This window comes from Carya illinoinensis, chromosome 8, assembly GCF_018687715.1.
Source record: "Carya illinoinensis cultivar Pawnee chromosome 8, C.illinoinensisPawnee_v1, whole genome shotgun sequence".
Taxonomy (NCBI): Eukaryota; Viridiplantae; Streptophyta; class Magnoliopsida; order Fagales; family Juglandaceae; genus Carya; species Carya illinoinensis.
Window position 1 is genome coordinate 5,195,359 of NC_056759.1, and position 20,129 is coordinate 5,215,487.

At 35.8% G+C, this 20,129-nt stretch overlaps 1 protein-coding gene and 1 non-coding gene across 2 annotated transcripts; both read left to right on the forward strand.

Annotated features, from left to right (window-relative positions):
- Positions 1 to 9,262: 9,262 nt before the first annotated feature.
- On the forward strand, positions 9,263 to 9,370 carry LOC122274829. Its single transcript, XR_006228372.1, has one exon. It is a non-coding gene; the product is annotated as a small nucleolar RNA R71 (small nucleolar RNA).
- Positions 9,371 to 16,153: 6,783 nt separating this feature from the next.
- Positions 16,154 to 19,973, forward strand: LOC122318824 (phospho-2-dehydro-3-deoxyheptonate aldolase 1, chloroplastic-like). Its single transcript, XM_043136479.1, has 5 exons — positions 16,154 to 16,874; positions 16,985 to 17,262; positions 17,825 to 18,101; positions 18,528 to 18,773; positions 19,514 to 19,973. Exons 1-5 carry the CDS (start codon positions 16,299 to 16,301, stop codon positions 19,772 to 19,774), a joined length of 1,638 nt encoding a protein of 545 aa, XP_042992413.1. The 5' UTR covers positions 16,154 to 16,298; the 3' UTR covers positions 19,775 to 19,973.
- The last annotated feature ends 156 nt before the right edge of the window (positions 19,974 to 20,129 follow it).

Here is a 20,129-nt window from a genome sequence, read left to right on the forward strand (position 1 = left end):
GACGGGTCATATGCACAGCCCTGGTGGCAATAAATGATGAGTGATAGTTAGGAATGAATGATGAGTCATAGTTAGGATTGCTTGTAATCGCTTATATAACCCAGATTGATGTAATACTCCCTATGTAGGGCTGCATGCATTGCTCGGTCTATAGCCTAAAAGGACCCGTCACAATTTAGATTACCCTTTTTCGCGATATATTTTTGCAATTCCCTCACACTACAGAAGCTGGGGTACTAGAAATCTCCTTACTCAAATTCTAACATCCGTATCATGGAAAACCTGTCTTATGTTACAGTGTCATCAAGCTATGTGGTGTTAATCAGTTGGCTCTAATGTTGTTTCTTTCAATTTGAGTGCGCTAGCCATATTTGCGCAACCTATAGAGCGTGATCGCAATCAGGTTCCTCGTAATCGTTTTGTAGCTCAACTCAACCCGGTACACATGTGAGACTCAACACACACCTACATGATGCTCTCATAGTACATAATTCGGGGTACTGCAAAAAGTACCTTGAAAGGATTGAAAGAACTTAGTATAATCAATTTTCTTCTCTTGCTTAAGGCTATCAATGTCTTGTTGGCTTTTCTGTCTGAAAGTTTGTTGATAAAAAAGAAAACTTTCATGCTTTGAACGATACCGTTTAGAGAAGCATCTGGTTTTAATGTTTTTTGCCCAGAATTTCAAACCTTGTTCATAGCTATTTTAAGATTTTGTTAGTTACTAAGACTTTGATGACCACTATATAAAGTATGTCACCCAAATTTGAAATCCAATGCACTTTAGAAGTAGTTCATGGAAGGCTCTTTGTGAGCACTTGGGAAACATAAAGCTTTATGTCCATCTCCTTCACATGAGTGGTTGTCAGCCTATGGTGAAGGTTAATAGACTTGGTGCCATTCTTGTCAGATGCATTGCAACCTTTTCTTGGTTTCATTGTATGGATTTGCTCCCTTATAAAGTTTTTTCAGTGTTCATTATGCATGTTGATATATTATGGTCGTTGTGCTAGATTCTGATTCTAGAACATGTATATATTCATGTTAATGTGTGATATTGCATATGATAAAAGATAAGAATATGTAATGTATGAGATCTCATATTATTTTTGAATGAAAAGTTCTGGCTCTTTTTAAGGTTCTAATATGACTCCAATTGTATTATTGATTAATCCTTTTAAAATATAGGTCATGTGATTTGAACCTTTCATTGGGACGTTACATAATGTTTGGAAAGTCTATTTACTTTTCTAAGTTGCGTCTTTAAGAATTTGTTGAATGTCCAATTTAGTGACATTCTGCAATGACTTCATTGCAATCCATTGGTCTTATTTTTTTTTTGCTGTTAACACTTCTAGATCAATTGATTGAGAAAGGATCTTCATAGTGGAGGATCTTGATTACGCCCAAAGAATAACGCGGTAGTTGTAACACAGCTTTGGGGTATCGATTCCACAGGGAGACAAATTAAAAGAATAGCAAGAGGAACAAAGAAACTAAAGAAAAAAATATTAAATAAGTAATAGAGAACAAAGATTAATTTTAAATGTAAATTCAAGTGAAGTAAAGTGATTAACAGAAAAAGTACTCAAATTTGACAAACAGTAGAGCGTCGGGAATCCCTTACACAAATCTGGTATTTTAATTATTCTTAATTCATTGGATAACTCAATTAGGAACTCAATTCCCGCAATTCTCAATCGGAAGGTATAGATTTATAAACCAGATTTAAATCAAATGTAACCCTTTGAAAAAACATTCACCACTTTTAAAAAACGTGAATTACTACCCCTATTGATAAAATCCAATGACGACAATATACTCAAGAAGCGATATTGCAGCAAAAAACTAAATCAATATAGATAAATAATTGATCCAAACATAATCAAAGAACTAATCCATTCAATAGAAAAAGCATGACTGAATCCATAAACACAATAAATTCTATGATTATTCGGAGAAGAAAACATCAACGATGAATTGAGAATGATAAAACAAAAGAGTTTTAGCAAATTGAAAATCAAATAAATGAATTAACAATAAATTAGAAATACCATCTAATGTGCAAGTTCATCCCTAACCCTACTTGAGAATTTAATTACCCATAAATATAATGGACAACAAAAATCTCCAGAAAAAACTGAAGCGAACGGTGGCCATGAAAGTGATTTTCTCCTCTCTTCAGATCTGCCTCTTGTGCCTCTTCCTCCCCCTCCATTTCGTGCTAATGATATGCTTATATAGGGTAAGAAAGAAACCCTAATGTCCTCTTGATTTCCGCATAAAAAAAATCGCCTAAATTTTAGGACTTATCTTGGCAGCCACATACGGTCTTCAGGAGTTCGAATTTGGAAATCCTTATTAGATACAAAGTTATAGCCCTTTAAGATAGCTTTCCAATGCATCAAGAATCGCATCAATACGATATATGAGTAAAAAGAGACAGTCAAAAGACTAAAGTATATCCAGACTGTCTCCTAGCGAATTTCCGACTTGGACTTCTTGTGGTTTCATTTTGTGATTTTTTTCTTTTTCTTTTCTTCCAAATTGCTCTCAAACCCCATGAATGTCCTCCTTTGAATTTGACTGGGCTTGACTTGCTCTTTTATAAACTCTGAAATTAGACATAAAAAAACTGCTTAGGAGTATCCCAACGTAAATAGAAATTCAATTTAAGAATACACATTAATTCCTATGATTTCTATTCACATTTTAGCATTTTAGTCCAATAATAGGGTATATAGAGTGCACTTTCGCACACTCATCACACCCCCCAACTTACTCCTTGCTAGTCCCTAGCAATTTTCATGTCAAAACAACGAAAGAGACTAAAGAAAATCACACATAAAGGCCATCAAGTCACATTTTCCAGATTCATATATCAAAACAATCTAAGGAATCCAATAACCCATCAAGATCAATCCACCTATAGCAATCCACAGAGTGTGTGTATTCTCCAAGCCATAACCATCGTACCACTAACCTTGACACATGCAACATCAAGAACATCTTAAGCAAAAGGTTCAACTCCATAACTCATGGGTATAATAGTGTTTCGTGTAAGGGCTCTCTCTCTATGGAGTTGACAATGGGTGTATATACACTCTCATGGAAAATTAGGCAATTATGTACAAGCAACAAGCAAACATTGATCTTATGATAGGAACACTAACAAATGAGACTTCCATCAATCTTTCCAACAGCTTATTTAGGATCAGAATAGTCAACACAAAAGGTTGTAATGTGGCTTGGTTTTGGGGTTATATGAAAAAAAAGGATGAAAGAGATTCAAAAACTTCAAAGTACATACAAATGGAATTTTATTAAATATCTCAATAGACTACACTTCTCACTTAATATACTCTCCAACTTTTCAGATCATCAAATAATAATGCTTTTCTTTCTTTTTCCTTTTTTTTTCAACAATTTGATGGACAAACACATGCCACTTTTGTATTCTTTCCATCTATACCAACTCCTTTTTTTTTTTGGAGCTCACTCAATTGAACACTTTGCAACTTGTACTCTTCTCTTTTTTTCTGTCGTCTTCTTCTTGTCTTTTTTTTTAATTGAAAATGATAAAATTAAAGAAAGAAAATACAAATTCCACACCTAGTATACACTTGGAAGTAAAAAGGGTAAGAAAATCTGTGTATAGATTATACTCCAATGTGGAGAGGCATGGATGATATAGGCATATGAAAAGAAAAAGCTACAAGTGTTTTATTGGCTCAAAGTTGGCTACTAGGGGTCAATGATGGAAAGGATAGCTTGAAAGGCTCAAACGTTAATCCTAAGTTGACCTTCGTCATATCCCAAGTATATCCACCATTGTACCGCAAACCATGTAATGATATTCTCAAAAGAAGTACCCAATTCAACAGATCAATGAACGCTTATCACAATTTACTGCACTTGTATGCTCTCAATCCTCTCCAAACTCACATGAAAACTTAAGCAAAAAAGTTCTCTAGCTACATGTATCAAACCACCATCTTACCACAAAACTTGGATAAGTGCATTAAGGATTCTGTGAATGTTTTAGCAAAAAATGATCTGGTGGGTTTGGTGAATTCATGAAGATGGCTATGAATGAGAATGAGTACACATGTGAAAACGATGCACATGTGATGCAAATTAAAAAAAATTGACACATGAAAATATTCCACAGAGTTCCAACAAGCATTTTAAAAACTGAATTTGCACCACCACCCCCAACTTAAATGAAACATTGTCATCAATGTTTAAGAATCAAAATTGAATGAGGAGTAACTGAAAATGGTAGAATACACCTGATGAGTGACGTGGGTAGCTCCCTAAACACCAAAGATGGTAATCTGAAATGACGAAATGAAACTATCCTGCAATCAAAAACAAAGAAAACAACAGCAAACAAAAAGAAAAAGAAAGAAAATAAGAAAAAATAAAAACAAAACAAAGCAAAACAAAATAAATAAAGAAACACATACCTTGGTGGTGTGGTCAAGGTTGATAGACTGGATCCACAAGTGGAATGTCTTCCACTTCCAGAACTTGCCTATCAATTAATATTTTAAGGCGTTGAACATTTATTTTAAAGATCCGACCATCCTTAGGATCTTCTATTTCTACCGCCCCATTTACAAAAACATTCCTTACTAAAAAGGGGTCAGTCCACCTAGACCGAAGTTTTCTTGGGTACTTATGGAGTCTAGAATCATATAAAAACACTCGATCATTAAGCTTAAACGTTTTTCTCAAAATATTTTTATCATGAAACGCTTTCATTTTAGCCTTATAGATTCTAGAGCTCTCATAAGCATCATTTCTCAACTTCTCTAACTCGGTCAATTGAAATTTTCTAAGCTTACCTGCTTCTCCCATATCAAAATTGAAATGCTTAATGGCCCAATAAGCTCGATGCTCGAGCTCCACAGGTAAGTGGCAAGGCTTCCCAAAAACAAGCCTATAAGGTGACATACCTAAGGGAGTTTTGAAAACTGTACGATAGGCCCAAAGCGCATCAACTAGTCTTAAAGACCAATCTTTGCGATCTAGATTGACCGTTTTTTCTAAAATTTGCTTAATTTCCCTGTTTGCAAGTTCTACCTGTCCACTTGTCTGGGGGTGGTAGGCAGTATAGATCTTATGTACCACCCCATATTTTTTCATCAAAGTCTCAAAAGAACGGTTGCAAAAATGTGTACCCCGATCACTAATGATAGCACGTGGTGTACCAAATCGAGATAACACATTATCTTTGAGAAATTTGATTACCGTCCTATTATCATTGCTCCTGCAAGCTGCTGCCTCTTCCCATTTTGACACATAATCTACTGTCACAATAATATATTGATATCCAAAAGAAGGAGGAAATGGTCCCATAAAATCAATGCCCCAACAATCAAAATTTTCAATCACTAAAATTGGGTTTAAGGGCATCATATTACGACAGGATATAACTCCTAACTTTTGACACTTTTCACATGAGCGACAATAGATGTTTGCATCCTTAAATATCGTGGGCCAATAAAATCCACACTGCAGAATTTTTGCAGCGGTTTTCTTCATTGAAAAGTGGCCCCCACAAGCTTGAGAGTGACAAAATTCCAAGACGCTAGCAATCTCTTCATCAGGGATGCAACGCCTTAAAATTTGGTCAGTGCAGTATTTGAAAAGAAAAGGATCATCCCAATAGAAATTACGTACCTCAGTTATGAACTTCCTCTTGTCTTGAGCGCTCCAATCCACCGGTATCTCACCTGTAACCAAATAATTCACAATATGAGCAAACCATAGTAGAGAAGTAATAGATAGTAAATGCTCATCGGGAAAATCATCCCTAATTGGCAGGTGGTCAGAGGTGTCCTCAAATGTGAGCCTCGAGAGATGGTCAGCCACTACGTTCTCCACTCCTTTCTTGTCTTTGATGGTGATGTTAAATTCCTGCAAAAGTAAAATCCATCGTATTAATCGTGCCTTAGCATCCTTCTTTGTAAGAAGGTACTTAAGGGCTGCATGATCCGTAAAAATAATAATAGGAGAACCAATCACATAAGCACGAAACTTATCCAAAGCAAACACTACAGCTAGCAACTCTTTTTCAGTGGTGGAGTAATTCATTTGAGCACTATTTAGAGTTCTACTAGCATAGTAAATGACAAAAGGCTTTCCCTCCCTTCGCTGTCCAAGTACAGCACCTACAGTAAAATCACTTTCATCACACATAATCTCAAAAGGTAAAGTCTAATCAGGTGGCTGCATTATGGGTGCTGAGGTAAGCTTGCCAATTAGCGTTTTAAAGGCCTCTTGACAATATTGTGTCCACTCAAATGGGGCATCTTTAGTTAGGAGGTCACATAGTGGTCTAGATATGGTGGAAAAATTCTGTATGAACTTCCTATAAAAGCCCGCATGACCAAGAAATGATCTCATGTCCTTTACTGTCCTAGGTGTAGGCAACTTAGAGATTAATTCAATTTTAGATTGATCTACCTCTATCCCCCTAGAAGAAATAATATGCCCTAACACAATACCTGAAGGTACCATAAAGTGGCATTTTTCTCAATTCAAAACCAATTCCTTCTCCTCACAGCGAGTCAACACCCTCTCTAAATTCAATAAGCATGCATCAAAAGTAGATCCAAAAACAGTCAAGTCATCCATAAAAACTTCCATGCAATTTTCAACCATGTCACTAAAAATGCTCATCATGCAACGTTGAAAAGTAGCAAGTGCATTACACAATCCAAATGGCATTCTACGAAAAGCATAAGTACCGAAAGGACAAGTGAAAGTGGTTTTATCCTGGTCTTCTAATGCAATTTCAATTTGATAATAACCAGAATAACCATCCAAGAAACAATATAAAGGATGACCAGCCACACGCTCAAGAATTTGATCAATAAAAGGGAGAGGAAAATGGTCTTTTCGGGTGGCAGCATTCAATTTTCTATAATCAATGCACATCCGCCACCCAATCACAAGTTTTGTAGGGACTAGCTCTCCCAGGTCATTCTTCACCACAGTAACACTTGACTTCTTTAGAAACAACCTGTGTAGGACTTACCCATTTACTATCAGCAATAGGATACATGATTCCTGCATCTAATAGTTTCAACACTTCATTTTTCACCACTTCTTTCATATTAGGATTAAGCCTACGCTGGGGGTCTCTACGAGGGCTAGTTCCTTCCTCCAAATTAATTTTATGAGAACAGACCAGGGGACTAACACCTTTTATATCAGCAATGCTCCAACCTAAGGCTGACTTATGCTCACTTAGGATCCGAATTAATTTCTCACCTTGAGACTCAGACAATTCAGATGAGATAATAACAGGAAAAGTATCACCTGGACCAAGGAAAACATGCTTTAAACCCTTAGGCAGAGGTTTTAGTTCGACTTTGGGTGCTTCCACACTTGAAGGAATTTGCTTTTCCTCTCTCTCAGGCAACTCCTCAAACTTCGGTTGCCAGGCCCGAGTGCCATAATCCTGAATTCTATCAAAGATAGCACAAATATCAACTACATCAGATGGATTACTGATAGAATCAAACTCAAAATTAACAAGAAAATACTCAAGGGGTCGAAATCATGAGCTATAGAAACTCCATTTTCTATGAGTGAGTCAATCATGTATGTCTGGTGGCTCTCGTCATCATATTCTGGCTGTCTTGCAATATGGAAGATATTCACCTCGAGAGTCATGTTTCCAAAAGAAAGCTTCATGAACACATTCTTGCAATTAATAAGAGCATTAGTAGTGGCAAGGAAAAGCCTACCTAAAATCACAGGAATTTTAGAAGTAGTATCAACAACAGAGCTAGTGTCAAGGATTAGGAAATCAATAGGATAATAAAATTTATCAATTTGAATTAGAACATCATCTACCACACCTCGGGGTACTTTGACTGAACGGTCAGCCAATTATAATATCACAGTGGTTGGTTTGATTTCTCCCAACCCCAACTGCAAATAAATAGAATATGGCATTAGATTCACGCTAGCTCCTAAATCTAGCAAAGTTTGCCCAAACTCATGATTTCCAATGCTGCATGCAATGGTTGGGCAACCAGGATCCTTAAACTTGGGAGGAATCCGCTGCTCAATTAGAGCACTAACTTGCTCTGTCAGAAATGTTGTCTTCTTAACATGGTGCTTCCTCTTGACTGTACACAAATCTTTAAGAATTTTTGCGTAAGTAGGAACTTGTTTAATAACATGCAAAAAAGGGAGGTTAATTTTTACCTGCATGAGATTCTCCAAGATTTCATTGTTAGGATCCAAAGTTCGCTTATTCAGTTTTAAAGCTTGAGGAAATGGTACCTTAACTGGGCTCTTTATTACCTCGGCTTCTTTGGGCAGCTCGGCACCACTATTACTTTGATCCTCTTCCACATCCTCTGATTTGTTCGTTGTTGGGATGTGTAATGACTTACCACTTCGTGTCACAATGGCATTCGCATCTTTCAAATTCTCTTGTCCCATGTGTTGACCATGGGGTACGGATTGAGCTTGAGAAGGAAACTTACCTCGCTCATTCATACTCAAGGAGCTCATCAATTTGGACACTTGGTTTTTTATCTCCTTATTTTCTTCAACAACCTGCGTAATCAAAGATTCAAACTTTTGGTTAGTCTTACCTTGTGCCTCAATAAAAGCATGTAAAGTATCTTCTAAGGGGATCCTAAAAGATGAAGGTGCATGATATGGTGTAGGATATGATCTAGGGGGTTGTACAGGCGGCTGGTTTTCAGACTTCCAACTAAAATTGGGGTGATTACGCCATCCCGGATTATAGGTGTCAGAGAAATGTGTAAAAGGCTTCTTATACATGCCTAAGGCATTACATTGTTCCTCATACATTCCTCTCATCTCAGCCAATGTGGGACACTCTTGGGCAAGGTGATCTACCCCACCACACACAAAACATGGTCCAAAAGACTCTGCATGATTAGCCACGTGTGTTGGCTTTAAGTCCTTAGTCTTCAACGCCTCTAGCTCTCTAGTGAGCATCTCAACCTTAGCTTTTAGGTTATCTTCTTCCCTGAGATGGTAAATTCCACCACCATTTAGGTTTCCTACAGGTCGTGACCTATTTGTGCTCTCAGTAGCACTAGGTCCAGTCTAAGTGTGAGCTTTTTCAGCAAGCTCATTGAGGTATTCTATGGCCTCATCAGGATCTTTCTGTAAGAACTCACAATTACACATCATCTCCACAAATTGACGCTCTCTAGGTGTAAGTCCCTCATAAAAATGGCTCACTAAGCGCCAATTCTCATATCCATGGTGAGGACACATACTTAATAGCTCCTTAAATCTCTCCCAAGACTAATACAAAGTCTCACTATCCTTTTGTACGAAGGTGGAGATTTACCTTTTTAAAGCATTGGTCTTATGTTGGGGAAAGTATTTATTAAAGAAGGCCTGATTCATCTCATTCCATGACCCAATAGATCGTGGTCTCAATGAATATATCCAACTCTTAGCTCTATCTTTCAAAAAGAAAAGAAAGAACTTAAGTCTCACAATGTCATCAGTTGCATTTTGACTATGAAAATTCGGAACTACTTCCTCAAACTCCCTAATGTGCACATATGGATTTTCATTTTCCAAGCCATGAAAAGTAAGGAGTAACTGTATCATCCCTGTTTTAAAATCCAATTGGCGAATATTAGTTGGAAACATGATGCATGATGGTGTGGCTGTGCGTGTAGGGTGGAGGTAATCCTGAAGGGTCCTAGTGGGTTGATCTTCGTGTTTACTCATTTTCTCAGAATTAGAAGAATTATCAAACAAATGATCAGAAAAATTAAACTCTGACTCTAACACAGGTCTACAAGCAAACCGACCCAAGGCGTCTCTATACCTGTGCATGCAAGGTAGAGAAAAACCCAACACTAAAAAAAACTACAAAAAAAAAAGAAAATAAAAAAAAGATGCAGCAAGCTAAAATAGGGAACGAAATTACCGCATTTACAAACTGTTGAAAAGAAAAACTATCTCACAATTTTTCTACCGTTTCCCCGGCAACGGCGCCAAAATTTGATTACGCCCAAAGAATAACGCGGTAGTTGTAGCACAGCTTTGGGATGTCGATTCCACAGGGAGACAAATTAAAAGAATAGCAAGAGGAACAAAAAAACTAAAGAAAAAAATATTAAATAAGTAATAGAGAACAAAGATTAATTTTAATGTAAATTCAAGTGAAGCAAAATGATTAACAGAAAAAGTACTCAAATTTGACAAACAGTAGAGCATCGGGAATCCCTTGCACAAATCTGGTATTTTAATTATTTTTAATTCATTGAATAACTCAATGAGGAACTCAATTCCTGCAATTCCCAATCGGAAGGTATAGATTTATAAACCAGACTTAAATCAAATGTAACCCTTTGAAAAAACATTCACCACTTTTAAAAAACGTGAATTACTACCCCTATTGATAAAATCCAATGACGACAATATACTCAGGAAGCGATATTGTAGCAAAAAACTAAATTAATATAGATAAATAATTGATCCAAACATAATCAAAGAACTAATCCATTCAATAGAAAAAGCATGACTGAATCCATAAATACAATAAATTCTATGATTATTCGAAGAAGAAAACATCAACGATGAATTGAGAATGATAAAACAAAAGAGTTTTAGCAAATTGAAAATCAAATAAATGAATTAACAATAAATTAGAAATATCATCTAATGTGCAAGTTCATCCCTAACTCTACTTGAGAATTTAGTTACCCATAAATATAATGGACAACAAAAATCTCCAGAGAAAACTGAAGCGAACGGTGGCCATGGAAGTGATTTTCTCCTCTCTTCAGATCTGCCTCTTGTGCCTCTTCCTCCCCCTCCATTTCGTGCTAATGATATGCTTATATAGGGTAAGAAAGAAACCCTAATGTCCTCTTGATTTCCACATAAAAAAATCGCCTAAATTTTAGGACTTATATTGGCAGCCACATACGGCCTTCAGGAGTTCGAATTTGGAAATCCTTATTAGAGACAAAGTTATATAGCCCTTTAAGATAGATTTCCAATGCATCAAGAATCGCATCAATACGATATATGAGTAAAAAGATACAGTCAAAAGATTAAAATATGTCCAGACTGTCTCCTAGCGAATTTCGGACTTGGACTTCTTGTGATTTCATTTTGTGATTTTTTTCTTTTTCTTTTCTTCCAAATTGCTCTCAAACCCCATGAATGTCCTCCTTTGAATTTGACTGGGCTTGACTTGCTCTTTTATAAATTCTGAAATTAGACATAAAAAAACTGCTTAGGAGTATTCCAACGTAAATAGAAATTCAATTTAAGAATACACATTAATTCCTATGATTTCTATTCACATTTTAACATTTTAGTCTAATAATAAGATATATAGAATGCACTTTCGCACACTTATCAGGTCTTGACTGTCCGTCCTCAGTGGTTGAATTGTGTGGTAAGATTGAGAAAGAGACACTATGAAGCTCATTCTTCCATGCAGATCATATTATTGCCATCAGTAGCTTTATGATAGAAGTTGCTATAATTTAGCTTACAAAACCACTCAAGATAATGCTAAAGCCTGTCTTGCGGGAAACTCCTTGCCGAGCACCATGCACCATCGGGATTAATCGGGACGCTGTTCCCGGACATCTAGTACCAGTTAAAAAAAAAAAAAAAACTAAAGACTGTCTTGCAATTGTGAGATAAGTTTGTGAAGTTTTTATTATTAGACATGGTACTAATTAAGTTTGTAAGCTATATGGAATCACCTCACCGTTGGATGCTGGTTGGATGATTTGGCTAAGTTACATTGAACAGCATATGGATGAATTCTCTGGGATAAATTTACCATTAGCCATTAGCCATTGGGCCACTGTAAGGGTAAATTTGATGGTCCACCTGTTAAACTATTACTTTGAGCCTTCTTCTCTTTGTGCATAGTCGTGGGTGGTGTTATTCGGAGCAATTTTCAACCTACGATTCCTTATACTCAAGAGTTGGTTTCTGGTTGATAATTGAACCTCTGTTTTTTTTTTTTTTTTAACCCTAGCAATGGCTAATGTGATAGTTGTTATATATATATATATATATATATATACACACACATGATTATCATTAAGGGAAATGATTAATATTGAACTAATTTCTTATTTTCTTTTTCATCTACTGTCAGGGAGTAAATGTTGGATCACCTTAATAGGTAATTAGCTGTTGAACCCAGAAGGCAGAAAGTTGTTTCTTACGACGGAAATTGCCATTACAAGTACGGAAACTTATTAAATTGGAAATATACTTTTGGTGGAATGTACCCATTGAGGGGTTTTTTTTTTTTTTTTGTCTTAAATGTTCTTTATATATATATATATATATATATATATATATATATATATATGTACTAGGTCAAAGCAACGTGTGTAAAGCACGTTTGCTTAATTAAAATTCGTAATATTTTAGAAACCTTATTTGTTGAACATAAAATATTAAAGATTTATATTCATGGGGGAGGATGTGATATCTCGTATTTACGTATATTTTAATTAAATAATTATTTAAATTATTATAATTAGTGATTCTCTTGTTTCAAATTTAACATGTTTTTCGTTATATTATTTTGTGATTTTCCAGTTGTGAAATTTAAATAATGTGCTTTATTGATATTAATTATTGTTTTGCATTTAAATTACTAGCTCTTTGCTTTAATTATTCTATTGTTGGATTTTAATTATATTATTTTATTAATATTGAGTTGTATTATTTTTATTTAACTTTTATATATTTTTATTGTGCCATTTTTATTTTATTGGACGTTTATTTTCAGATTGAACTTGTTTTTAGTGGGTTATTTTTTATTTTGGACCCAAGCCCAGTCAGTTTTTAGGCCTAGTCCATGGGCTTTTTCCAGCTCTTGCACCATACTATGCGTTTTGGCCTCAATGCCCTTAGAGCTTTTTTCTTTTCTCTTCTTCCTTCTCCAGCCGCACGCTGCTTCTTCCATCTCTTCTTTAGTTTTTATTTCTTCATTCCTTCTCTTGAGCCGATTGGTTTATCTTCTCATTTCTTTCATTTGGTTTTATTTTCGGTTCTTCACTGATGTGTCGTCCGTGCGTGGAGCTAGATGTTGGTATTGCTGAAGGTGCTCAACGGTGTGAATAGTTTGCTTGTTGACGCAGTGGCTTGGCTTCTCATATGATGGCTCCCTATGGTGCTCTTCCGTTTGTTTCAGTCGTGGTGGGACTTTGAATATGGGCTGTGACTGCTCTATTTTGGGTGAAGGAAAATAGAGTTGTTGCCGTTTGTCGTGTTCAAGGGTGGTGTTTTGTATCTTTTGGTTTGTGTGAATGGTACAGTAGTTATTGAGTGAGTAATGATTCACGCAAACCTACCAAAATAAAAGCTAGTGGCCGAAATCACGTAAAAAAACAACAAATGTTAACTTTATCATGATTCATGCAATGAACAACGTTAACTTTAATGAGAAAATAACAAAAATCATTAAAAAAAGATTTTTGATTTGATAGCTACTCTATATATATATATATAAAGACAAGCAGAGTTATGAAAGTTTATCGGCATTTTAGTGAAAGAAAATGATAGAAAACTTTTTTATAATTTCTTTACAAACTCTGTTTTAAATGGAGAATATTTTTGTAAAAATGAGCTGGAAGAGTATCTTTATTTTACGAAGACTTCCTCAATTTAAAGCCGTGCTGCAAGATAATCGTAAAAAGAGCTATATCTTCAGCATTACTTTTTACAAAATATGACATCCTATTCCTTTCTTTTTGCTGGAAAGGTTTGCGAAAGTTAAAGCAATGTTACTACCAAAGGCTCCTAAAACCTGCTGTGAGGCTATTATTTTATATTCTTTTACTTTCAGATAAAACTGAAGCAGATTAATAATGTATGAATTACACATGAATAGGTCTCGTTTTACAATCTTAACGGAACTAGCATCATCCAGCAACTTAGGCCGGTTTATATGTTGAGACGAGGAAATCCATTCAAACTAATGTTTTGAATACCGTACTGGATGTCGTACCGGTTAAAGTACTGGAACGAAATATTTCGGTACCAGTACCGTTTCGTATACTGTTTCGGGATAGTCGATATATAAATAAATTATATATATAAATATATATATTAATTATATTTCAAAATAATAATTTATATATAAATAAATTATACATAAATACATATATCTATATAAATTATAAATAGTTTAGTCTAAATTTGGGGTAAAAAAATGAATTTGTAATTTGACAAAATGAAAAAAAAAATCGAGATCAAAATACGGGCCGGTACATAGGCCGGTACAGGCCGAAATATCGGCCGGTACGGCCAGTATTTGAACCAATACGAAATATGTGAATTTCTGTACCGGTCCGGTGGCCAGTACGGAATATACCGACCGATACGGTACGATTTTAAAAACAATGATTCAAACACCATTCAAATACAATCACTTTTTTATTTTAAATCTTCAATTTTTTCATCTAATTATTAAAAATTTTTTAAAGTTTCAAACAAAATACAAAAAATAATTCAACTTTTTCAAATTCTAAAATAAAAATTCTATTATAATAATATTTTAATTTTATAATATTTTTATTCAATTTTTTTTCTCTATTTTCATAAATTTTCATAAAATATTTCAATACTATTCACATATTTTTTATTTCATCTCATCTCAACATACAAAGAATCCCTAGGCATGCCTATTGAGCCATGGGTTCTAATTTGGTGTTACAATTGCAAAATTCAAACAATAGTTTTCGGAAAAGTTTAAATTGTTAAGTTCTTTGGAAAATTACAACGTATCTCCATGCGTTTAACTTTATTTAAAGAGAAATTGAGTCACAAAAGAATTTTATAAAAATAAATTTATAAATTAATATAAATTGATGTGGTATGTTAGATTGTAAAATTAATTTTATAAAATAAATATAACATATTATATGAAATCATATAAATTTTACAAAAAAAAAAAATTAAAAATAAACTTATAAATTAACATAATTTGTAAAGTAAATATAATATATTGTATAAAATCATGTCAATTCCTAAAATTATGGTAGTAAAATTTATTTTAACTGTAATATTTCTTACTGAAAAATTACTGAATCAGATCGCTAATGTAGTCACTACCATACCAAGATTTAACCATGCGAGCCCATCCAAAATCAAAACAAATCGGGCTTCAGGTGCGGCCCAGCCAATAAAATCAAAGTCAAACCTACGATTTTGGGGCCTACCAGCAATCCCACCAACACCCGGGGGGTCGGTCTTGCAAGTTTTCCCATTTTTCTTACTGGTTGAAAATTTTCTAATCAATTGACGTTAACATTCCTATCTTTCTTTCTTTCTTTCTTTCATAACCTATTTTTATACGCGAAGTTAACATTCATTTCAAATTTTCAATGGGGGTGTGAATGTGATCATTATGATGTGTCTGCTCTTATATATTCATATTTTAAATCTCTCAAATTTTCACTTATTTTTTTCATAGAAAATAAAAACGCGGCCTCACATGTTTTAAGTATTGTATCGTATTTATCAAATATATACATTAGTATAAATGAGTTTTTTTTTCTTTAAACATTTTTTAAACATTCATAATAATTAAAAAATAGAAATAAAAAATATATAAATAGACATGTTTAATAGTTATAGTATCATTTTTCTATATCATTTTATGCTTATGACCAGTTAAATAAGGAAAAAAGGTTTGCTTTATAAAAATAGTTATAAAATAATTACTTTATAAATAAGTATAATTTGATAAATTAGATGTAATATCATATTACGGTCCTATACGTGCCTTCTGCAACGACGAAGAAATGATTGATGAAATAAATGAGCAAACATTTCATAGAAAAGCAAATAATAAAGAATCTATTGGAAAAATTTCTTTAATTATGGATAATGATGCAATGAAGGCTGCATCGAAATAAACCTAAATAAATTAAATAATCTGCATATTTAATTATTATAATGATCTCATTGATGATCTGATTTGACCGACCAATACCGACTAACAACCATACTTACGAGTCTACACTGTAAAAGATAAAAAAGAAATAAAAAAATATCCCTAATGCGCACTACAAAATACAGAAATTAACCTCTCATTCTTGAATTTAAACCAAAATACACATGAAATCTCAACAACCACGGCCACGTCTCTTCTACCGGACACCAAACCCAACCCACAAAGCCGATCCTTAAATCCTCCACACGTTCCTCTCTCTCTGCAGCTGCCTCTGTCTCTGTCTCTCATATTTTTAAGAAGAAGAGACTGAGAAGGAAGCAAACTAATAATGGCTCTCACAAGCAGCAGCTCCTTGATTCCCACCGAATCCTTCGTTCAAGCCCATTCTTCTCTCCCGCTTTCTCCTAGTCGCTGTCCCCACCAACCACATATCCCCGCCAAGCCCAGGTCACTCCCTTTGATCTACGCCGTCCACGCTGCCGAACCCGCCAAAAATCCCATCGTATCCGATAAGCAGCCGAAGCAGCAAATAGCACCATCAGCAGCTCTGTCAACGACAACAACGAAAACGACGACCACCCACAATGTGGTTTCGAAGACGTGGAGCGTGGACAGCTGGAAGACTAAGAAAGCGCTCCAGCTGCCCGAATACCCGAATCAGGAGGAGCTCCAGTCTGTGCTTCGGACCCTCGATGCGTTCCCCCCGATCGTGTTCGCCGGAGAGGCGAGGAGCCTCGAGGAACGGCTGGCCGACGCCGCCTCGGGCAACGCTTTCCTTCTCCAAGGCGGTGATTGCGCCGAGAGCTTCAAGGAATTCAATGCCAACAACATCCGTGACACGTTCAGAATCATCCTCCAAATGGGTGCTGTTTTAATGTTCGGTGGTCAAATGCCTGTTATCAAGGTTGAGTCTTGTTTCCGAAGTTCTTTCTAAATTATTTTGAGATTTTGGGCATTTCGCTTTTATAAATGGATTGGATCTGTGACTTTGTTGTGATGGTTTTTTTTTCAAAGGTGGGGAGAATGGCGGGTCAGTTTGCGAAGCCGAGATCGGAGCCATTTGAGGAAAAGAACGGTGTGAAACTGCCGAGTTACAGAGGGGACAACGTGAATGGAGATGCTTTCGATGAGAAGTCTAGGATTCCGGATCCTGAGAGAATGATTAGCGCCTACTGTCAATCTGCAGCCACTCTGAACCTTCTGAGGGCCTTCGCTACCGGAGGTTATGCTGCCATGCAGAGGGTCACCCAGTGGAATTTGGATTTCGCAAAGCATAGCGAGCAGGGAGATAGGTGTGTGTCATCTCTCAGGGGTGAATTCGTTTTGGAATTTGGTATTGCTTTCTTGGAAGTATCTGGTGCTGACAAGTTAAATATTTTTATACAGATATATTTTGGTCATTTCCACATTTTCATCACTATTTCCAGGATTTTGTTTATCACCTGAAAGTAGCACATCCATCCGTATCACTTCTTTGTTTGGTTGTTTGTTCCAAGTTGCCCAGAATAGCCTTCTTTGAGTTTTAAAAAGTCTCTTTCCTTTTTCTCTCTCTTTCCATTTTTGGCCTTCCATATGTTTGTCGCTATGGACTAATCATGCGATTTAATTCCATGGTGCCATCCCATCAATACGATATGTGGATGAATTGTTCGGAATTTTCCAACATCTTGTTTATTTTTTGTTTTAATTTTTTTTTAGCTGACTGTTTCTTTCTTAAAATGCATAACTAGAAGTTAAAAGTGTGGGGAGTTTAATTGGTTTCTGAGATTCAAAATTCAATGCTGTCAAGCTTGGTCCCTTCTTGTACAGATAGTTTTTAGGTCATTGTTGACTAATTATTGTCTTGGCATGCAGGTACCGGGAACTAGCTCATCGTGTTGATGAGGCCCTGGGATTCATGGCTGCAGCTGGACTTACCGTTGACCATCCTATCATGACAACAACCGAGTTCTGGACATCCCATGAATGCTTGCTCTTGCCATATGAGCAATCCCTAACCAGGAGGGATTCAACCTCAGGCCTTTACTACGACTGCTCTGCCCATTTTCTTTGGGCTGGGGAACGCACCAGGCAGCTAGATGGTGCCCATGTAGAGTTTCTTAGAGGGATTGCTAATCCCCTCGGCATTAAGGTTACTATTCTTTTTATTCTTCTAATTCAGTCATAAAGATAGATTAATTGGTAATTTGATACTAGCAACATGTACTTCAACAACTGAATGGATCCCTGTATTTTGAGAACTTCAGGGTGAATGAAACGCCCCCAGGGAACTTGATTTATATATAGCCCAAGCTGGTTTTATTGGCTTCACCAATCCTTCCTTTTATTTTTGTTTTACGTAGTTCTTTTCCAAGATTGAACTAATGATAACCTTGAAATCGCGTGGGTCATTGCTCTATTCCGTATATATGCTTTTGTTTTTAGGAAGAAAAAAAAAAGCAGTCCCTACTAACAATTGTATAGTATTTGGTTTGATTATATGATTGTGTGCAAGTTTCTTATCTTATTATGAAGACGATTATGTGGTGAATAACATGGAGTGGCACTTTTGCTGCAGGCGAGCGATAAGATGGATCCAAGTGAGCTTGTCAAGCTCATTGAGATTTTGAACCCTCAGAACAAACCTGGGAGGATAACACTGATCACAAGAATGGGAGCTGAAAACATGAGAGTGAAGCTTCCTCATCTAATTAGGGCAGTACGCAGAGAAGGTCAAGTTGTTACATGGGTTAGTGATCCTATGCATGGAAACACAATAAAGGCTCCCTGTGGTCTCAAAACTCGTCCCTTCGATTCCATCAGGGTATGTTACTCAATGTATCTTCTTTTTAATCTTGCTCAAGATTATAGGAGTTACAGAGGTACTGGTCTCAGACGTTATATAAAAGTAGCAGAAACAATCACTATAGAATGAAGTTTAATATAAAGAGGGATAAATTAAAAAAAACAAACAAACAAAGAATCATCATAACTTATTTTTAAAAAAAAAAAAAAAAGAATCATCATAACTGAAATTTAATTTCCCTAACCAATCAACTGTCATGAATAGAAGGCATTCAGTAGCTCGGAGGAAAGATTGTTTCATATACTACTTATTGGAAGCAATATAATTAGGTGGGTTGGTGGAGAAAGAGACAAGTTGTGATGTGCTTGATTGAAACAGTCATATTTCACATCTCCTTATACAATCATATTTTAAAATGAAAGTAAAAGTAATATCACTTTACAAAAATACCGACTTTATGTCATGTGTTGTGAAATATGTTGTGGTATCATTACTCCTCAATCCAATTATCATTGGACCCAACTGACCAGTATAAGTTGTGTTGCCTGCAATAATTTTTAAACCATTTTTTTCCTTGATCTTTTGGACTTTTTGTTACCACTGATTGGTTCATTGTTCAACACTAAAATTCTTCTCAAACTCCTGTACATGATTTTTTAGCTGGTAGAGTATAATTATTTGTTTAATACGTTGCGACAGTTTATTCTCTTGTATAATTGTTTCAAGTAGAATAATCATCATGCATTTTATTTGAACAGGCTGAGGTGAGAGCGTTCTTTGACGTGCATGAGCAAGAAGGAAGCCACCCGGGAGGAGTTCATCTAGAGATGACGGGCCAAAACGTGACGGAGTGCATTGGTGGGTCACAAACTGTGACCTTCGATGACTTGGGTTCGCGTTACCACACCCATTGTGATCCCAGGCTCAATGCTTCACAATCTCTTGAGCTGGCTTTCATCATCGCCGAGCGTCTACGAAATAGAAGGATTGCATCTCAGCCAAATCTCTTGCCTCCTTAGGGGATCTGGACGGCTTTAAGCGCCCACCGACATGTTTGTTCTTTAAGTCATTAGTATCTGTATTTACCGTTATCACTCTTGTATTTCGTCTTTGTTATGATGTGTACTGAATGTGTATAAGCTTTGTACGACAAAATGGCAATGGGATGTGACATTTAGAAAATTATATTTACAAGTCGAAGACCAGGATATATCCTTATACTGTTGGCCGAGCATGAGTTGATTTAAAAAACAATTTAATTTTAAATCTCTCTTACAAAGCATTAACACCTTAAATTGGCACTGCAACAGAGAGACGTGAAGATGCCATGGACAAGGTCTCTGCATACATTTTATGAATCTACTAGGATCTCTC

Bases quoted from the DNA above. Each gene is read 5' to 3' on its own strand.
- LOC122318824 (XM_043136479.1), top strand. From the start codon at position 16,299: ATGGCTCTCACAAGCAGCAGCTCCTTGATTCCCACCGAATCCTTCGTT. The intron at 16,875-16,984 runs GTTGAGTCTTGT...TTTTTTTCAAAG, and splicing joins GTCAAATGCCTGTTATCAAG to GTGGGGAGAATGGCGGGTCA. The intron at 18,774-19,513 runs GTATGTTACTCA...TTATTTGAACAG, and splicing joins GTCCCTTCGATTCCATCAGG to GCTGAGGTGAGAGCGTTCTT.